General features: G+C 35.4%; 1 protein-coding gene across 2 annotated transcripts in view; it reads right to left on the bottom strand.

Moving 5' to 3' along the window:
- Window positions 1–23,058, bottom strand: part of TMEM64 (transmembrane protein 64) — a 33,706-nt gene that overhangs the window by 5,255 nt on the left and 5,393 nt on the right. Inside the window, exon 2 of one of the 2 annotated variants that reach the window (XM_043979145.1) lies at window positions 6,314–6,469. The exons of the other annotated variant lie outside the window; for it this stretch is intronic. Within the exon in view, the coding sequence (XP_043835080.1) occupies window positions 6,314–6,469 (156 nt within the window). The remainder of the gene's footprint in view (window positions 1–6,313; window positions 6,470–23,058) is intronic. 2 annotated transcript variants of the gene reach the window in all.

Here is a 23,058-nt window from a genome sequence, read left to right as displayed (position 1 = left end):
GTGCAGTGGTAAAGCACTGGCCCTGGATTCAGGAGTACCTGAGTTCAGGTCTGGCCTCAGACACTTGACACTTACTAGCTGTGTGACCCTGGGCAAGTCACTTAACCCTCATTGCCCTGCAAAAAAACAAAAAACAAAAAAACAAAACAAACAAATCCGGCCTCAGACCCTTGACACTTACTAGCTGTGTAACCCTGGACAAGTTACTTAACCCCCATTGCCCTGCAAAAAAGAAAACATGGGCAGGAAGGAAAAGGAAGTTAATGGCTGCCTTAAAACATCTGAAAAGCTGGGATAGAATTACACTTATTCTAATTCTAGAGGACAGAACAAGTACAAATGGGTAGAAATCATAGGAATGCAGATATTACCTCAAAAACAACTTCCTAAAGCCTTCCAAAACCAGAATTAGTTCCTTAAGTTACAAACTCCCATCACTGAACACCTTTCAAGCAGGTGCTAAATCAGTCTCTGTTAAGAGATACTGTAAGGGAGTTTTGTTTTATTTTCTATATTAAGCAAAAAGGTAGGAATAGCTGACTACTTACACTTTCAACTAAGATTTCATTAGTCTTCTACAATGAAAGGGAAAGCAGCTCATTTACAGAACATTCCTACTTGCAAATGGACCAGATATTGTAGAGCTAAGCATGAAACAAAATGAAATTTCAATCAATTCTAAATTGGATCATAAAATCACAATAAACAAAAAAATGAATGCTAAAAACAAAAGGAGGACATTAAAACAATAAAATGAATTAGAATTTAAAGTGAAAGGCCGCCTCCAAACTTTGAAGTCATTTGGTAGTTGTATTTTATCATTAAAACAATTTCATAGCTTTTAAGTCTCCATTTTCTACAACAAAAGGTTAATAAAAATTATTATATATACAACTGGAAAACAAAGCACAATAGAAGCTAACATAGAAACTACCATCTTCTAATTCCAAGGCTAATGCTTCTTCTACTTCTTGTCTAATATAACTCAAATTTAACAGGAACAGCATTATTTCAATTATAACATTGTTTTAAGGATAAATGTATTTAGAGTTTTAAGAAGAGCTAATCTGAAATCAGAGTCTATAATTCCAATGGAATGTGAATTGTCATGATGGTGTGGAGTTTTCTTCTGAATTTAGATACAGCCAAGATAATTTACAGATAACTTTATATTTAATATAAACATGAACTATGGGAGACATCCACTGTGTTTGCAAATCTATTGTTCTTGACTGACCTGATAAATTAAGTATGTACACCTCAATATTTGTGTGGATGGCAAGAGAATTTCCTCTTGTATTCTAGCTTACAATAAATATTAGACATTTCCTCAACCTAGCATTTGGTTTATTGGTTTATTTTGACAAAGGACAACTGTATACAGATAAATATTTAAATGGATATTTTTTACTCATCTACTATGTAAATATAATTTCATCAAATGTAAAATGCAATAGAATGTGTTTATAGCCTACAATATTTGTGTTCCTGGCACATAGTAGGATTTTAATAAATGTTTGCTTAGAATGCTATATTTCATTAAAGGTTCACTTTTTTTTACCCTGTAGGAATATATTCAATTTTGTTGGGTATGTTAACTTTCTAGAGCCAGACATCCTGCAGAAGGAAATCAAGTGACCTTAGGAAATATTGCTAACAAGAAAGGTATTGGAAGTGACAGAATTCTAGCTGAGCAACTTAAAAGCTTAAAAGATGATGCTGTTAAAGTGTTACCCTCAATATGCCAGAAAATTTGGAAAACTCAACAGTGGCCACTGGTTTGAAAAAGCTCAGTTTACATCCCAATCTTAAAGAAGGGCAATGACAAAGAACATTCTAATTACCAAACAATAGCATTTATTTAACATAGCAGCAAGGTTATGCTTAAGATTCTGCAAAAGCTAGGCTTCAGAAATGTGAAACAAGAATTACCAAAAGTGCAGGTTTTCCAAGAGGCAGAGGGATTAGAGACCAAATTGCCAACATTTGCTGGATTATGGAGAAAGCAAGAGAGTTCCAGAAAAAACATCTACTTCTGCTTCATTGAATACACTAAAGCCTCTGAACTACGTGAATCACAACAAAATATGGCAAGTCCTCAAAGACATGGGAGTACCAGATCATCTTGCATGCAAGTCAAGAAGCAACAGCTAGAACCAAACATGGAAGAATTGATTAGTTTAAGATTGGAAATGGAGTATGATATGGTTGTATATTATTACCTTATTTATTTAACTTATGTGCAGAGCACATCATGCTAAATGCCATGCTAGACAAATCAAAAGCCAGAATTAAGGCTGGTCAGAGAAAATCAACAGACAAGCTTAGATATGATGACAATATTACTCTGATGACAGAAAGTTAAAAACAATCATATCTCTTGAGGATGAAAGAGAAGATTGAAAAATCTGGCTTGAAGCTTAACATTTAAAAAACTGAGATCTTGGTAACTGGTCTCATCACTTCCTGGCAAGCAAAGGGAGAAGAAATGGAAGCAGTGTCAGATTTTATATTCTTAGGCTCAAAGATCACTGAAGACAGTGACTCTAACCATGACATTAAAAGATGCTTGCTCCTTGGAAAAAAAAAACTATGAAAAATCTGGAGAGCATAATAAAAAGCAGAGACATCACCTTACTGAAAAAGGTTTATATTAGTCAAAGCTTTGGTTTTTCCAGGAGCAATGTATGGCTGTGAGAGTTAGACTACTGAATACCACAGAATCAATGCTTTTGAACTGTGGTGCTTGACAAGACTTGAGAGTCCCTTGGACAGCAAAGAGGTCAAATCAGTCAACACTTAAAAGAAATTAATTCAAATTGTTCATTGGAAGGTCAAATACTAAAGCTACTTTGGTAAATAATGAGAATTTGGGACTCTTTGGAAAAGACCCCCTGATGTTGGGAAAAACTGAAGGCAAAAGTAGAGGGAGATGACAGAGAATGAGATAGATAATGCTATGGAACCAATGAAAATGAGCTTGGACAGATTTCAGGAGATAGTAGAGGACTAGAAGGGCATGCTATGGTCTATGGGGTCACAAAGAGTCAGACACAACTTAACAATGTTAACTCAATTACATAGCACAGTATATTTTGCCTTTTGAAATATCAGTTTCCTAGTCCTCTGCTCCCTTATAGCAGTAACTAAATCTTATGTGATCCTGACAATTGCTCCTTTAATGAGCTTTCTGGTCTCTGCCTCAAGTCTCTCCCGTTCTAATCCATCCTCTATCCAGCTGTCAAATTAAATATTCCTAAAGCACAAATGTGATCATGTAACCCTTCAATTCAATAAACTTCAGGGGCTTCTTATCACCTCCAAGATCAGATATAAACTTTTCTATTTGGTATTCAAAATCCCTCACAAGCTACTCCAGTTTCTCCCCTCCCAGTCTTCTTATTAACATCCAGCAACACTGACCTCCTCTCTATTCCTTGCACAAGATACTCCAAGTCCAGACTCCAGGCATCTTCACTGGCTGTCTCCCATACCTAAGATACTGTCCCTCTGCCCTGGCTTCATTCCAAGTCATAAAAACCCATCTTCTATGAGAAGCCTGTTCTGGTGCCCCTTACTTCTAGTGCCATTCTACAATCTGTCCCTTATATATCTTGTTTGCACATGGTTTGTTTTCGTGTTGTCTTACACCACTGTGAGCTCCTTGAGAGCAAGAACGGTCTTTTACCTTTTTTGTATCTCCACTGCTTAATAGTATCTAGCACATATTTGGCACTTAATGTTTATGGATTGATTTGACTGTTGGACTTCACTTGTCCCTTTTCTGTCACAAAGAATACAAGATGGTGGTTTGCTATTCTGAAGAATGATATTACTAAGAAAGTATGGCAATGATTGTCAGGACTTGGATAACATCTAATTATGTGTATATCAGAATTTTTATAAAGCCCTATCTCCTGCTTCATATATTATCTAGTGAATTTTAAAGCTCCTTTCATCTCTAAGAATTCTGCAAATGATAATTCTAACACTAATTTCAGGAACTTGGCTAAGGAGAAGTAAAGTAAGCTCTTCAAACTACACACCTGTGGTCTGCAATTTGCAGCAGTTATTCCATGGCAGCAATGAATAAAAACTGAAAACTCATTTCAATTACACCTCAATGTGAGTAAAAAGCAAACAGCAGTTATACTTCAAAGGTATTCTGAATGTTTACAGTGGCTAGTGATGAACTATGGCAGGAGACTAAGAGGATACTAGGTTATAGGGGAGGAAAAGATCTTTTCAGTCTCTGGACTAATGTCTTGATTAAGTCTGAACTACCATTCCTATTTGAACCCCAAGTGGTTTCCCCACCCTGGTATCCACCCAGGTCCACTTCTAAGGAAATGGTTACACTGCAATTATTCCCACGGGTATCGAAAGTCTGTCAGTTCTCATTTAAAGAGGCAAAAGAATAGCCTCCCATATTTTAGGGAACCAGCACTCTTAACAAATAAGGAACATTCAATCTTTCATGCTGTTATAGGTCCATTACATAACCCACAATAGAAATGTAAAATATTCTAATTTACAAATACTATAAGAATTGTTATCGAATATAGAATGAAGTATTCTTACCAGAGTATTTAAGTTATACATGGCTTAGTAATTTTTTAAGTTTGAATATTATATAATTCTAAACATAACTGAATCTTTCTTTGATGATTCAGAAGGTACATCTAAATCTTGTAGAATCCTCAAGGTTATTATGATCAATTAATTAACATTAAATTGCAAATGTATAGAAATTCCACTTAAAGAGGACTTATTTTCCAATTAAATCACAAAATGGCAAACTCTAATCCTAAAGGCTCATTTTTTTTCTTTTCTTTTTTTTCTTTCTTTTGCAGGGCAATGACAGTTAAGTGCTCAGGGTCACACGGTGTCAAGTGTCTGAGGCCGTATTTGAACTCAGGTCCTCCTGAATTCAGGACCAGTGCTTTAACCACTGTGCCACCCAGCTGCCCCCAAGTCTCATTTTTCTTAAACGAAATGAAATTCTGCTGAAAAATTATGTTATCCAAATAATTATAAGAGCAAAATTCCTAAACTTCAACAAGAACATGAGTTTATTTAAAAACCAGTACTTCATTCTGACTTAACTTATTTAATCGAGACACAAATGTAAATATTCCAAGGCTTTCATTAAATTTTTATATCAGAAGCACACAGAAAATTAACTTTGGTTCCACACTTATTATCACATTTTCTGATTTTAATATAGTCCCCTAAGAATTTATGAAGTATAGCACCAACTCTAAATTTTCAATCATGGTTTCTTATGTTCAACTGACATATATGTCAAAACCATTCAGTTGTTGCCTCCACAAAGCTAAAAATGTAATTTAATATGACACTGCTACAATTTTATCAGCTCACCCCATCAACTACTCAATTTTAGTCAGCCTCAGGAAATAAAAGAATCATCGTCAAATGGCTTTCTGATGAACTCTTCCTGTGTGCAATTTTGAGATAGTTGACTTCATTTGTGCTGTTCATTCAAAATGAATAACAGTAAAATAAAATTAAGATAATATTATTTTATTTATTTAGTGATACTATCAAAGGCAGTGAATAGAGGGATGGATAACCTTAGCATCAACAAGGGGTGGGTTCAGATTCTGCCTCTGTCACATACTAGCTATGTGAACATGGTCAAATCACTTACCCTCTCAATGTTCCAGTCAATTCTCTTTTGTTGTTGCTGTTGTTTTTGTTTTTTTTTTTTTGAAGGGCAATGAGGCTTAAGTGACTTTCCCAGGGTCACACAGCTAGTATGTGTCAAGTGTCTGAGGCCAGACCAGTCAATTCTCAAAGAATAAATTGCAGAGCAACTGCAGATCTACATTGATGGAAGGAGTTTCCCTATTCACTACTACCGCTACCCCGGGCCCTGCCCATCCCACCCCCCAAATCAGTACTATCACTGCACTTTACCTAATGAAAAATGTTCTGAAAATTCTCAACTAGTTGCAAACCCATTCCAAAACTCAAACTAGAAATGGAATGGAATACATACATAATAAAGCATATTGTAATACATTACGAGACTTATGAAAAAACACAAAAGCAAACAGAACTCATAACATCTAACTTTATGGTAATACTTTGTTTTGGTTCCCCCTCCCCACAAGGATAGACACATAAGATATATATGTATTACATGAGGTTTAAATATGATTACAACTTAAGACAGCATTGCTCAAGCAAGAGAACAAAGGGAAAGATTTGTCAAATTATTTTCATCAAAGTGTCTGGTATTTTTTTTTTAAAGTCAACACTAAAAGGTCAACTATTCACCCAAACTTACCTGTAAACAAAAAACAAAATAGCCACTAAAACTCTGTTCTGCGATAACATCCTCCATTGTACGCAAGGTGGTACCCAAATAAGAATTTAGGAGCTGGGTGGGAAGCAGTCCAACTGAAGATGCCATCAAATAGTTGGGTAATGAAAGATCTGTAATCTAAAATAGTAGATTAAAAAGGAGGAACGCATTACTTAATATCATTCTGATTGAACAAAAACTGTTTCTATAAGCTAAAATATCTTCATATAAAAACATTCTTATTTCTTTAAAAAAAAGGCAAGGGTTGTATAAAATGTACATAAACTTTACTATTCATTTAAACTATAACTATCTTTATGCGTACAATAAAGCTATTATAAACATCTTAATTCAAATAATTAGAAAATCAAGTGTAGAGAAAGCCTAGTGAGATTTCTTTAACAATGCAAATCAGCATCTTCTCCACAATTTCTACTCTTGGAAGTTTAAACAGAGTTTAAGTAAATTACCCAGGGTCATACAGCCCATGTGTCAGAAATGGGACTCAAACCTGCCTCTTCTTCCTGACGTGGGAAGCAGCTTTCTATCCACTATGTAACACTGCCATTCAGTTAACAATTAAAATTTTAGAATAAAACCAAATATTGTACATTGCTCCAAAAGGAAAGCATAATTCTAATAAAATGAAATGAGAATGAATGTTATTAGTCTATACCGGAATAATACCAAGTCATAAAACATATACCTTTGTAGAATTTAAAGAATTAATTTTTTATCTCCATGTCAGAAAGCAAATTTGCCACTAACTAGCTTTTTTTTTTTTAATTTTGTGAGGCAATTGGGGTTAAGTGACTTGCCTAGGGTCACACAGCCAGTAAGTGTTAACTGTCTGAGACCGGATTTGAACTCAGGTAGTCCTGACTCCAGGGCCGGTGCTCTATCCACTGCGCCATCTAGCTGCCCCCACTAACTAGCTTTTAAAACAACACAAGTGCTTTAATTACAACATATAATTAGCATTAACTATGAAATTGACAATATACAATCAATTATATCTACACTAGATTTCTAACACTTAAAATAACAAACTCTTAGGTAGATATCATTAAAATGGCAATCAAGGAACAAACTGAAATCCTGAGCCCCTAAAATATGACAGCCTGATCAAAGAAATCTTTTTTCTCATGCTCTACAATCTGTATATCTTTCTTTTGAATAACATAATATAAAACATATTTAAAAGTTTATTTCTTCTAATCACTAAAAATCAATTGGTCCTACTGTTCTGACTTCACCTAAGAATTGATCCTTACAGTATAGTATAACATTTATATTAGATGACTGAAAACATCACCCGGTATAATTGAATAGCAAGTGTATGCTCATTCATTCTAAACATACAGTCTATACATTTTTCTAAGGTGATTTAGCTGTGCTTTCCCTAGAAATACCAGACCTCCAAAAGACTAAATATCTACTGTCTCAAGGCCAGATACCCTGGGTTACCAGATTTTATCAATTGAAAATTCTTTTAGACATATTGTGCTATGCAATGGAAAAAACACAAGTCTTCTTTTACTGTGACCAGTGGAAAATGAGAAATAGAGGACCATTTATCATGAAACCTAGAGGAGTGATTCAAACACACATTAAAGAAAAGGCAATGCAAAGTAGGTCAGAAGTACTTAAAAGAGATATTAAAAAGTGATATGCAAAGATGAAGATGTGAAAAATAATTTGACTTGAGCTAGGAAGGTTTCCTGGAGGGGTCAGTTTGTCTAAGTACTAAAGGATGACTGATATTTCATTGAGCCATGTGAAAGAATGCATTTCAGGCATAAGAGAATGTCATGATTAATTAGAAAACCCCAAAATCTGAGTTGGAAAAATCTTCCATTGTAAATTTATCCGTAACAGAACAAAAATCTCCTCTAATATATTATCATATACTGTGATGAGAAATTTACTACCTAATGATGAAGAAGCCCATTTCACTTGGGAAAAGCTCTAATTATCAGGTATCTCTACTTTACACAATCCTAAAATATAGCTCTCTGAAACATTTAACATATGCTGTTATTAGTTCTGTACTGTTATGCATGGGAAATAGCTTGTTTTCCATATTGATCTGCCCAGGCCAGCGCCCTGGAGAGTACACTTGAGCTACTCCTCATGGGGTAGATACAACACACAGCCACACTGTGGTCTGTGGCTCTTCAAGGCGCTGACCCATGGCCCGTCAGAGACTGGTGGAGGCCTACTACTGTTATACCAAGCTAAAACAAATGTAATCTTTCTTCCATATCACCTGGGGGGGGGTAAGGTCCCCTAAGTCATCTCTTTAATCAAGCAGTCCTTCAACTAGTATCATTATGCCACAGTTTCTGATCTATTTGATTTCCATTTTCTAATTGACCACCATTCTCACTGCCCCTTTGGTAGGCACAGTTTGTCAGTACCTTTTCTAAAATGTAGAGCACAAATTCACAATAATAAATGACCACAATAATCTAGTATAGATCCAAGCATTTAGGGCAAGAACTCACTATTTAACAAAAAATTTAACAAAAATTGCTGGGGAAAGTAGAAAGCATTGTGGCAGAAATTAGGCATAAAGGAGCATTTCACACTATATACCAAGATCAGATCAAAATAAGAACATTGTTTTGTCACTGAGAGTAATAACAAACAAATTAGAGGAGCACAAAAAAACCTAACCTGTCAGATCTATGGATAAGGGAAGATTTTATGACCAAACATGAGATTGGGAAGATCACAAGAAGTTTAATGAATTATTCTGATTACCTGAAATTAAAAAGTTTTGATACAAACAAACCAATGCAGGCAAAATTAGAAGGAAAAGCAGAAAACTAGGAAAGAATTTTTGCAGCAAGCTTCTCGGATAAAAGCCTAATTTCTCAAATATATAAACAACTGTGCTAAATTTCTAAAAAATAAGAGCCATTTCCCAACTGATAAATGGTCAGACAATATGAAAAAAATGCTTTAAATGATTAGTAATTAGAGAATTTAAAATTAAAACAATTCTAAGGTACCACCTCATATGTATAAAATTGACTAATATGACAGGAAAAGGACAAATGCTGGAGAGGATGTGGAAAAGTAGGGACACTAATGCGTTGCTGGTAAGAGTTGTGAACCAGTCCAATCATTCTGGAAAACAATTGAAAGTATTTCCAAAAGGCTATAAAACTGCACATACCCTTTGTCCTAGCAATACCACTAGGTCTGTATCCCAAAGAAATCTAAAAAAGGAAAAGTACCTATATGTACAAAAAACATTTAAAGCAGCTCTTATGGTGATGGCAAAGAATTAGAAATTGAGGGGATGGGGCAGCTAGATGGTGCAGTGGATAAAGCACCGGCCCTGGATTCAGGAGTATCTGAGTTCAAATCCGGCCTCAGACACTTGACACTTACTAGCTGTGTGACCTTGGGCAAGTCACTTAACCCCCATTGCCCCACAAAAAACAAACAAACAACAACAACAACAAAAAAAACAAACAAAAAAAAAGAAATTGAGGGGATGCCCATCATTTGGGGAATAGCTGAACAACTTTATGGTTTTCTGATGATTGTGATAGAAAACTATTGTATTATAAGAAATGACAAGCAGGATGATTTCAGAAAATCCTAAGATCTATATGAATCGATGAAGAGCAAGTGAGCAGAACCAAAAGAAAGTATTGTACATAATAACAGCAATATTGTAATAATCAACTGCAAAAGATTTTGCTACTCTGATCTATACAATGATCCAAGACAAATTCCAAAGGACACATGATGAAAAATGCTATCTACCTCCAGATAGAGAACTCTGATTGCAAACTGAAACATTATTTTCTGTTTTATTTTTTGTTCTTTTTTTTACAACATAGCTCATATGTAAATATGTTTTGCATGATTTCACATGTATAATTGCTATAATATTGCTTGCCTTCTCAAAGGGTGGGGGGAGGGGCCAGAGGGAAGGAGAGAATTTGGAACTCAAAATTTAAAAAAAGAATGTTAAATAATAAATTGTCTAAAAAAGAAAGGAAAAATGTAGGGCATAAAACTGAACACAAGACTTCATATATTGGGACACAACAGAAGAAAGAGAACTATTTCCCGTTGTGGACACCACTTAAAGCTTTCTTCATTCAGCTACATTTTCATTTCTCTTCTCTCTTTTACCGCTAAACCTTAGAAAAGCTATCCATAAGGAGACACAGTAGTTAATGACATTAGTAATGTACTGTTTGATAAACCCAAAGACTCCAGCTTCTGGGATAGGAACTCAGTATTTGACAAAAACTGCTGGGAAAACTGGAAGATGGTATGGCAGAAATTAGGCATAGACCAACATCTTACACCTTATACTAAAATAAGGTCAAAATGGGTACATGACTTAGACATGAGGTGATACCATAGGTAAATTAGGAGAGGAAGGAATAGTCTACCTTTCAGATCTTTGGAAAGGAGAACAGTTTACGACCAAACAAGAGATAGATAATATTATGAAATGCAAAATGGATGATTTTTATTACATTAAATTAAATAGTTTTTGTACAAACAGAAGCAATGTATCCCAAATTAGAAGGGATGCAGAAAGCTGGGAAACATTCTTATGGCCAGTACTTCTGATAAAGGTCTCATTTCTAAAATATATAGGGAACTAAATCAAATTTATAAGAATCCAAGTCATTCCCCAGTTAAGAAATGGTCAAAGGATATGAACAGGCAGTTTTCTGAAGAAATCAAAGTTATCTATTCCCATATGAAAAAATGCTCTAAATTACAATTGATTAGAGAGATGCAAATTAAAACAACTCTGAGGTACCACCTGACACCTATCAGATTGGCTAATATGACAAAAAAGGAAAATAATAAATGTTGGAGAAGCTATGGGAAAACTGGAACACTAATGCATTATTGGTGGAGCTGTGAACTGATCCAACCATTCTGGAGAGCAATTTGGAATTATGCCCAAAGGGCTATAAAGCTGTGCATGCCCTTTGACCCAGCAATACCACTTTGGGGTCTTTTTCCCAAAGAGATCATAAAAAGGGGAAGGGGGGGGCAGCTAGGTGGCACAGTGGATAAGAGCACTGGTCCTGGATTCAGGAGGACCTGAGTTCAAATCCAGCCTCAGACACCTAATACTTACTAGCTGTGTGACCCTGGGCAAGTCACTTAAATCCCAATTGCCTCACCAAAAAAAATTTAAAAATAAAAAATAAAAAATAAAATAAATAAATAAATAGGGAAAAGGACCCACATGTACAAAAGTATTTATAGCTGTTCTTTTTGTGGTGGCAAGGAATTGGAAATTGAGGGGTTGCCCATCAATTGGGGAATGACTGAACAAGTTGCGGTATATGAATGGAATGGAATTCTATTGTGCTGTAAGAAATGGTGAGCAGGAGGAGTTCAGAGAAACCGGGAAGGACTTGCATGAACTGATGATGAGTGAGATGAACAGAACCAGAAGAACACTGTACACAGTATCATCAACATTGAGTGTTGATCTACTGTGATGGACTAGATTCTTCTCACCAATGCAATGGTACAGGAGAGTTCCAGGGGACTCATGATGGAAGGGGATCTCCAAATCCAGAAAAAAATAAAGAATTGTGGAGTATGGATGCTGATTGAACAATACTATTTCTTTTGGTTTGGGGGCTGTTGTTTTTCTATTTTGAGGTTTTTCCTTATTGCCCTGATCTATCTATATCTATATCTATATCTATCTACCTATCTATATATATGATTACCTGCTGTCTGGGGGAGGGGGGGGGAGGGAGGGAGAAAAATTTGAAATTGGAAATCTTATATAAACAAATGTTGAAAACTATCTTTACATGTAACTGGAAAAAAATACTTTTATCAGAAAAAAAAAAGCTATCCATATCCAATTCTTCCATTTCATAAGTATCCACTCTTTCCTCAACTGTAATCTGATTTCCATTCCCATCATCCTATAGCCTATCCAAAGTTAAGACCTCCCTCCTTCAATGACCTCCTATTCGACCAATTTTTCATTCCTCATCCTTCTTGAGCCCCCTGCAGCTTCTAATGAGCTCACTGCTTCCTACTGCATACTCTCTCTTCCCTTGGTTTAAGAAACATTTATTTCTCTAAGACATTCTTCTTCTCCTTTGCACTATCTTCCTGATTCTATTAATACAAGTATTCTTCAAGGTATTGTTCTTAGTATTCCTTTTTAGCTGCTATACTCTTTTACTTGGCATCCTCATTTTTATGCCACTGGTATGTATGTTACTCTCTTCTGGGGAGAGAGCTGCATCTTCAACTACCTACAGGATTTCTCTACCTAGACATCTCTGGTACCTCATAATCAATCAACTTTCCCACAATGTGCTCCTCCTTAGGTCACTATTTTATACCTATGGTACATTCAACTGTTCTCCTTCCTTATTAACCTCGGGTTATCTTTTACTCTTCTGTAACCCTCACCTGCCATACCCAATTAGTTTCAGGTCCAAACAACCTAACCTCTGGAACTTGTCTCTTCATATTTCAACCAAGTTATCATTATCATTATTGGCTTAGCCTACTATAACAGTCACCTAAAAAGTTTTTTCCAACTTCTGTCATCCCCTCCAATTTTTTCTGCAAGCTGTTTCCAGAACAGTCTTTGTTAAATATAGATCTGGTCATTTCACTCTGTTGCTCAAAAATCTTCAGCAATATCCTAGTATCTACTAAATACAGTTTTCTCTTGGTTACTCCGTGAACTGGTACTATGCTATTTTTCTAGTCATATTTCTCCTTTCCATGCTTTCCCTGCTTTAGCCAAATTCAAATTGCTTCCTGAATAATACTTCTGATTGTGACTCTGCTTACATTGTTTCCTCTATCTTAAACCCTCTCCATATCCAACTCTATATGTTGAATTCGTATCCATGATTTAAAGACCAAATTAAATATCACCTCCTAGTTTAGAGGTTCTTAACCTGCTATTCCTGAACTTGTTTTTTAAAATATATTGATAACTAAATTTCAACATAACTGGTTTCCTTTGTATTCATTCAAAAAACATTAAGTACCTAATATTTGTTAGGCACTGTATTAAGTGCTGAGGATAAAAAGAAAGGCAAAACAAAAAAGAAAATAGACACTACTCTCAAGGAGTTCAATGGGAGACAGCATGGAAAAAACTACAAACAAGTTTAGAAAAATACTATAAATTGGAGGTAATCACAGAGGAGGAACTAGAATGAAGAGAAGAATCAGGAAAGGCTTTTTGTAGAAGGTAGAATTTTTAGCTGGGATTTGAAGGAAGCCAGAGAAGCAGGGAAAAGAGAAGAGAGAATTCCAGGAACAGGGGGGAGAGTCAATGAAAACGCAAGGATTGCAAGATGGGGTATCATATGTGAAAAATAACCATGAGAGCAGTACCACTGGATTGCCAAATATGGGGAGGGGTGTATAAGAAGCCAGGAAACACAGGAAGAAAGAAGCTAGGTTATAAGAGGCTTTGAATGCTAAATAGAGTATTTTATATTTGATCCTAAAGGTAAAGGGGAGCCACTGGAATTTAGTGAATAGGGAGAATGTCATGATTAGATTTTTGCTTTAGGAGATCATTTTGGCAACTAAGTGCAGGACGGACAGAATTAAGAAAAGACTTGAGTCTGGGAGGCCAGCCAGCAGGCTTCTACAATAATTACAGGCATGAGATAAGGACCTGCATCAGGGTGGTGGTAACATCAGAGGAAAGAAGGGGCATATAAGATATTAGAAAAGGTAGAATTGAGAGGACTTGGCACAAATTGCACATGGGAGGGATGAGAGTGAAGAAGAGAAGAAACCACTTTTTTTGCAAGCCTGGGTGAAAGGACAGAGGTACCCTGCACTGTAATCCAGAAATCAGAAGACTTAGTTCAGTTTTAGACATGACGAATTTAACATGTCTATGGAACATCCAGTTCAAGGTATCAAGCAGTCAGAGATGTGAAAATGAAGGTCAAGATAGAGGTCATAGCTGGATAAACAGATCTGAGAATCATCTACAGAAATTCTAATTTATTTCATGGAAGCTGATTAAGCCATCAAGCCAAATAGAACAGAGGGAGATGATATATTTTATGCATTTAAAACCTTATTCTGAGAAGGGGTCCCTGATACACAAAAAAGTCATGAATCTCTGTCCTGGGTGAAATCTTTATCCTTCCCTTTAATGAATTTATTTAACATTATATATTGTAGTTATCTGTGTTTCTGTCATCTCTCTTCTAGACTTGGACAATATAGCATAGTGAAAAAAAAAAAACTTCATTTGGTTAACTTAGTTTTAAATCCTAATTCTACTACTTATTAATTGTGTGACTGAGTAAATCATGTAACTTCTCTGGGTTTCAACTGTAAAATGTGGGGGTTGAACTAGATCATGCCTTAAAGGTCCCCTTTCAGCTCTAGATCCTATGATTAATTTAACTGCTAGCACTTTTCGCGTGTGATCTTTGGCCATGATCAAGGCATTGGCAAACTACTTGGTACTAATTACTGCTATAAATCAAACAAACAAGTACAGGTAAAATGAAGACTATCTTGCAATGTTCTCCTTGAAGAGGTAAATATAAGTAGTTGGCAGAATTGATTTTGTGGCACACCAAATGTTAACAGGAAACAATTTCATGGAACACCTGGTCATATCACTTTACAGTGCTTGCTTGTAAGTTTAAACACATATCTGTGGCTTAAGTGTTAGCATTTGTTACTTGAGAATTAAATAGAAAAGCTTCATAATTTGACAAGATGCATCAAACAAAGCTAACATACATTTTGATACTCCATAACAGCAACACACTGAATTTGAAGTTGGAAGACTTGGTGTAGATTTTCTGTTCTGCTATTACTCGTGTAGCCTTAACCAAGTAATTTATTCTCTCTGTTCTTTAAGGTCCTGAACTGTAAAATAAGCAAGCTAACCTAGATCATTTCCATTTTCCCTTCTCGTGCTAAATGCTATTATAGAAAAATTAAGACATATATGGTTTAGAATCAAGAAGCCATCTTTCCATAAAGAACAATAACTTCTAAGAAATGAATCAAAAGATGCTGGATGTCAAGTATAGAATGACATCATTTAAAAAAAAAATCGGGGGGGGGGGGCAGGTAGGTGGTGAAGTGGATAGAGCACTGGCCCTGGATTCAGGAGGACCTGAGTTCAAATGCGGCCTCAGACCCTTGACACTCACTAGATGTATGACCCTGGCAAGTCACTTAACTCTTATTGCCCCGCCCCTCCAAATCACCTGAATCTTGAAAAAGTTAAAGATAAAGTAGTCCTTTCAGAATCAGAGGCTTGTGTGTAATCAGATACTCAACTATTTAGAGAAAAGAAAATTAATTTTAAAAGCACATGGATGAAAAGATAGTATGCGACTACAGACTCTCTAACAGGAGCTATTTAAATAGTAAGGCAACTCTAAAATATGAAAAATAGCATGCAAAGCAGTCACCACATGGAAGCCAAAAGGGCCTAGAAATCTTAACCAGCAAACACTTCATCTTCATGAAATGACCAACTACAGTGTTATTTTACAACAAAGTTTATTTGTAAAAAACAAACAAAAACATTGAGGCCAATGAAAGAGGCTAAGCAATAACAGCTCAAAACAGGAAAGAAATAACGAGGGAATGAGACTACAGAGGGCCTGACATGATAAGATCAAGCTAGATCATCTTGAAAACACAATTATAGGAACCTGAAGTCAGAAGGAACTTCAGAGTTCATCTATTCTGACCTACGTCTAAACAGTATTCCATACTACAATACTCCAGTCATCCATTGCTTACAACCTAGGTGCCATCCACAATTCCTCACTTTCTTTGTCCCCACATGTCCAAACAGTTACCACATCCTCTCAATTCTACCTGTAGAACATGGCTCCTTCTCTGTTCTCCTCCAACATTGCTACTGGAATATATTTCGGGAGGCAAAGGAGCGTGGACTGCAACCAATAATCAACTATCAGCAAATCTGAGCATTATCTTTCAGGGGAAAAGATGGACACTCAATAAAATAGGGAACTTTCAAGCTTTCCTGATGAAAAGACCAGAACTGAACAGAAAATATGAACTTCAAATACAAAACTCAAGAGAAGTATAAAAAGGTAAACAGAAAAAAAAACCCACCATGTCGTTCAATAGGGTTAAACTGTTTTCATCCCTACAAAGGAAGATAATGCTTATAACTCTTAAGAATAGTATCTCTTGTTTCAGCAGATAGACGGAATAGGTATAAATTGATTTGATGTGTTGATATAAAAAAAATTAAGGAGTGAAAAAAAGGAGTATACGGGGAGAAGAAGAAAGGGGAGGTGGAATGGAGTAAATTACATCACATGAAGAGGCGCAAAAAACCTATTAGAATAGAGGGAAAGAAGGAAAGGGTGAGCATTGTTTCAACCTGACTGTCATTGGATTTGGCTCAAAAAGGGAATAACATATACACTCATTTGTATAAAGAAATTCAGCTTACCCTATAGGAAAGAAGGGTAAGGGTGAAAGGGGCAGTGATAAAAGGGAGGGAAGAAGCAAGAGAGGAAAGGTGAAGGGGGGGGGGCCTGATAAAAGGGAGGACAGACTGAGGGAGGCAGTGATTGGAAGCCAAACACTGGTGAGGAGGAACAGGGTGAAAGAAGAAAAGTATAAATGAACGGGGAGAAAAGGATGGAATGAAATACAGTAATCATAACTGTGAATGTGTGAATGGGATGAACTCTCCAATAAAACAGAAGTGAATAGCAGAGCAGATGAAAAACCAGAATCCTACAATGTTGTTTACAAGAAAACACATTTGAGGGGCAGCTAGATGGCACAGTGGATAGAGCACAGGCCCTGGAGTCAGGAGTACCTGAGTTTAAATCAGGCCTCAGACACTTAACACTTACTAGCTGTGTGTGACCCTGGGCAAGTCACTTAACCCCAACTGCCTCACTATTAAAAAAATAAATAAATAAAACACATTTGAAACAGAGAGATACGCACAGAGTAAAGGTAAAAGGTTAGAGCAGAATATATTATGCTTCAGCTAAAGTAAAAAACGCAGGGGTAGCAGTCCTCATCTCAGACAAAGCAAAAGTAAAAATAGATCTAATTAAAAGAGATAAGGAAGGAAACTACATCTTGCTAAAAGGTACCATAGATAATTAAGTAATATCAACAATATTTATACACACACACACACACACACACACATATGTGTTTATATATGTATGCATGCACCAAGTGGTATATCATCCAAATTTTTAGAGGAGTTACAAGAAGAAATAAATAGCAAAACTATACTAATGGGAGATCTTAACCTCCCCCTCTCAGAACTAGATAAATCTAACTACAAAATAAGAAAATAAAAGAGGCGAATAGGATTTTAGAAAAGTTAGATATGACAGACCTCTGGAGAAAACTGAATGGAGGTAGAAAAGAATATACCTTTTTCCTCAGTGGTAAATGGAATATACACAAAAATTGACCATGTATTAGGGCATAAAAACCTTACAGTCAAATATAAAAAGGCAGAAATAGTAAATGTATCTTTTTCAGATCATGATGCAGAAGTCCTAACCATGTCATTACCCCAATTCAATAAACTCTAGTAGCTCCCTCTAGGATCAAATTAAAATTCTTTGACATTCAAAGACCTTTATGATATGGCCTCCTATCTTTCCAGCCTTCTTACACTTTTACCCACCTGCCTACCATCCCAATGCAAAGACCAAAATACAACAGATCTGCAGACATTTCTATAGTGATCATCACTGCTGAAACACAACATCAGACCTCTACAACCTCAGTATCAAATACGCTATATGAAAAAATGAAAACAGTACTGAAGGAGATTTAAATAATGCAGAAGAAAATTTTAATAGAGGTAATTTTAAAAGTTACCCAACAAATTTCTACATATAGCACTTTTTTTTAAACTCTAAAAAGTGACTCGATACAGACATATATAATAAGTACTTTCTCATTTCAATAAAATCTGAGAACATTCTATGAATAATCAAAAATAATTTTAAAAGGAAACAAGCGAACTCTCACAGATATGACTTTCTAAAGTAGAATAGATCTCAAAAGTAACATTACTCAATAAGAAGCATAAACACAATGATATTCCACTATATATATTTTTAAAGCATTTGGCTCATAATAAAATCCATCCTTTAAATCTTACATCAAGGATTATCTCATGTATTACATTAAATTATAACAAACTCTATGATGGATGTGATCAAAGAGATAACCTTGTTCAATGATCTGAGTATTGATATGAAATAAGATGTACAACATAGAAAGATATTTTCTCCAAAGCTATGTTCACCAGTGTCTTGGAAGATATCCTAAACCAAACTAAAACAAAAGAACCACTGATATTGACATTTGCCAAATGTTCTCACCTGAAAAAGACACTATAATATGCTATCAAAGGAATTTCAGAATTCATAGGAACCCTGCCCAATTTGTACTTAAACAAGAATTCTTACAAGCTCAAAACATGGTCAACTGGACTCTGCTTAAAGACCTCCATTGAGAAAGAAATTCGTTATATTTCCCACAATACTTTTACTTTTGAATATCTCTGATTTATAGCAAGTTTGTCTTTACATCAGATTGAAATCTACCTTTCTGCAATTTCCACCCATTGAGTGCTGCCCTTTAGATAGTAAAATAAGTGGCACTCTCTCTTCTAGGAGAAGAGGCAATATTTGTCTCTAGTTGAAACCCCAGAAAACTACTATTAAGTTCCTCAGCAAAATCCCTAACAATGTCAAAGTGAAAACAGAATGGATAAAAATGCATATTCATGGGGCAGCTAGGTGGCACAGTGGATAGAGAACCGGCCCTGGATTCAGGAGGACCTGAGTTCAAATCCGACCTCAGACCCTTGACACTTACTGGCTGTGTGACCCTGGGCAAGTCACTTAACCCCAACTGCCTCACTAACAAAAAAAATGCATATTCACAATAATGTAAGTGGTTAAAGGAAGTTTGTTGGGTTATTCTGTCAATATATTGATCTTAAACAAAGCATTCTTAGACAATGGGTTGGGCTGAGGAGATCTGGCTGAATAGTATTTGAGAAATTAAGTCAGTTTTCACTGCCTGCAACAAGGTTACATGGATATGAATCATGGAATGTTGCAGTCTTAGAAGAATAAAAACCACAAGTAACACAAAAGGCATAAACAGGTGTAAATAGTCTATAGCATATTATCAAGATTCTCTTGGACAATTTTTACAACTTTTTTTTTTGGAAACATACATGGCTGAGAAAGAAAGCAGACTGGTCATAAACCAGTAAAGTCAGAGATAAGAGTGCTTAAGTGCTACAATGATAATCTCATTTTTAAAAAAGTCTTCTAGTGGGTTGGGTGGATTGCCATAGCAGGATTTATGGAAAAGAACTACACAGGACATGAAAAAGCATGAAAAAGCTGCTGTCTATGGTAGGTGCTTAATAAATGTCTGTTGTGGTTTGTGCTGATAGAGCCAACATCTGCATTGATGAAACCACATATGCATTTAATCATGAAAACAAGAGAATTTCTGGGGGAAATGTCCCTGATCCTAGAATCTATTGGAACAATACTGGAATTGCAAGACAGGCTATATGTCTCCCAACTCTGAGGAAATCTTATGATTCTCATCACAAGGAAAATAATCAACCCCAGTGAAATTGATACTATGAAAGAAGCTTCTCAAATAGAGGTTTTAAAGGAAAGATAAAATGTTGATTATTTGTTGTTCACTGTCATAAGAATACACATGCACATACATACACACACACACACACACACACACACACACACACACACTCTCTGTAAGTAGTAAGGGCTTAATAAACGTTTTTCCATTTCATACTCCTAACCAAGTCACAAGGAACTGATTCACTGCATTACATGGTAGCAAATAAAACCTAACAATAATAGTCAATACCTCCCTAAATCAGTACTTAATTTTGAACAGGAGAAACATCCTGTCTTCATCTCTGAATATGATATTTAGGCAGCTGGCAACAGAAAAATTTCAGCAGAGAAATCTCTATCTTTAGATCTCTCACTATTGAGTGAGTCATTGAAGTTGCAGGCTGCTATCTTCCAGGACACAGAAAAAAAAAAAAAACAAAAGAATTATTTGTAAGCACCTCTACTTTTTAATTGTACAATTATTAGAGTGATTTTACTCATTTCAAAAAAATTAATTCATTTTACATAGAACACCTAAATTCTGAGATAGTAATACCCCAAGTTCCAGTGTTTTTTTGAAGAGTATAATGCATTGTACAACTACAGTGACATTATTAAAAGTTTACCTAAGTTATAGTTCAATGACAATCAAATTCATTATTTTCAGCAAGCCACGAGTCCTTCCTATGTCAAAGTTCCTTAACAATATAATTAAAATCTTATCTGTTGAATAAAAATTGCCTATAGTACATTTTTATTTTATAAAAAGTTAACTTGATGGAACTGGGTATTTTTAATTTAGAGAGAGTTAGGTGGCATAACTGAAAGAGCACTGAACTTTGAGAGCCAGGAAGACATGAGATCCAAGTCCACTTCTGTCACTTACAAGGTGTGTAACCCCCTAGTCATGTCACAACTTCTCAGCCTCAATTTCCTCATCTGTAAAAATGGAAAATAATAGCAACTACCTCACAAGGGTTATAATGTATGTAAGTGCTTTGTAAACCTTAAAGTACTGTGTATATATTTACTTTCTTCAAGAACTCAAAGGGATATCATATGGAAAACAGTTGAGACTTGTTTTATGGCCCCAGAGAGCATAACTGGATCAGTGGGTGAAATCTTCAGAGACAGGTTTAAACTTGGGGACACAATATCAAACATTTAGAGCCAAAGATACCCTCAGAAGTCATTTAGTCCAACCCCCTCATTTCACACTGAGGAAAATGAGCTAGCTCCAAGGCAATTAAGTAACTTTTTGAGGGTATACCTGGGAATCAAATATAGCTCCTTAACTTCAAATCTTTCTTCTATGTAAGGAAAACTTCCTCAAAATGACAGCTATACAAAGGTAAGGTCAAAAGTGGTTCTGTTAATAATGAATCTCAATGTTAACCCACTCATGTTTCCTTTACTGTAACCATTCAAGTAGACCAGAAAAGAGCACTGTGGAGTCAGAGAGGTTGAGCTCTTGTCCTGTCCCTCATATTCACTACTACTGTGCCCCTTGGACATTTGGTCACTTATTTTTTTCTGAACCTTTGTTTCCTCATCTGTAAGAAGAGAATAATACTTTTACCTACCTGCCTCACAGAGTTGGGGGATTTTAATTTTATAAAACTGAGTACTATATAAATGTGAATTTGCATTATTAATATCCATATCACATAGCCAAATCAGATGAAGAGGAAAGTAATTAATTCAGTAAAAAGCAACTATTTCCTATTTCAGAATACATGATTTTTAGCTTGGATTTAATACGTTAATTCCAAAGTTCTGCTTAATTTTTAAATTCTGATGGCTAACTTATATTAAAGTAGTCTGCCTGTGCGGCCCAACCACTAAACCTTCTTCATTCATCCTTAATTGTCAATCTACTCCCTATTGTTCTCACAGTTCGGGGAGCTCAAGGCTCAAAGGAATCTGGGAAAACCTAATGATCTTTTAGGTGCAGATTAAATATGTTCTTGTAGGTTAGGTTGAAAATGTAATCACTATTTTTTACATAATTAAACAAAAAAGTTCTCTGAATTGAGAGGTGAAAATTTATACTGCTAGAGCGTCAAAAACACTTACTTATAAAATACCAAAACAAAACAAACACCACTATACAATAACACTAGGAATTGAAATTTCACAAAACTTTAATTATCTATACTCTTAAAATGTTGAAATATTTCATTTTTTCTATGCAGACACAAGAAAACTTAAGTATTTCCTCAGAGTAATTTGGACAAATTATGATTAGGGAATTCCCTTCCATCATTTTCAGAACAACAACATATTTATAACTGGAGATTTTGTCCTTATCTTCCTATGGCTCCTGCAGTCTTATTAAATATCTTATTACTAGTAATGGTCTGTTACAGATTTTGCAGCTTCCAATGGTCAAAAAAATTAGATTAATCAGGATTACCTATCTTCAGGGATTTATTGTAACAATCATATGAGAAATGTATATGTATATACATATACATTATTTAATACACAGAATGATACATAATACAGAACTGAAACAATGACTGTCCTAGTCCTTCTAATAGACGATTTCCTATATTTAATGAAGAGATCCAAAGCAGAACTAAAAAGCAATATAAACCCCCTTTTTATAGACTATATTTTTCAACTCATCAAAATAACCTTGACTTGGGCCTTTCAATACATCTCTTTTTTTAAAGTATTTTTCACATTAGTAATTAAATCTAAAACATTTGAGTTTTAAAACAAAGATTAATTTTTTAAAATTATACTATACAGTATAAACACAAAATCTCATTTTAAGTCAGATATTCCAATAAAGTGATTGTACAAAGTTTCAGTTTTTCTGGTTTAAGTAAAAGATTCAAGGATGGGGATAGGGGATGGGAGGGAGGAACTGCTTAAAGAAAAGAGGCTTGACCATTTATCAGGAATGTTTTAAAAGGAATGAATTCATGCTTCCCAAAACCTTGGACTAGATGAATTCCAAGATTCCTTTATCTCTGGCATTATATGATTTCAGTTCTTCCCCCTGCCCCCCATCTCTTAACTATCCTATTACTCATC

Source organism: Dromiciops gliroides, chromosome 1 (genome assembly GCF_019393635.1).
Source record: "Dromiciops gliroides isolate mDroGli1 chromosome 1, mDroGli1.pri, whole genome shotgun sequence".
In the NCBI taxonomy this organism is placed as follows: Eukaryota; Metazoa; Chordata; class Mammalia; order Microbiotheria; family Microbiotheriidae; genus Dromiciops; species Dromiciops gliroides.
This window is presented reverse-complemented; position numbering and strand designations above follow the sequence as displayed.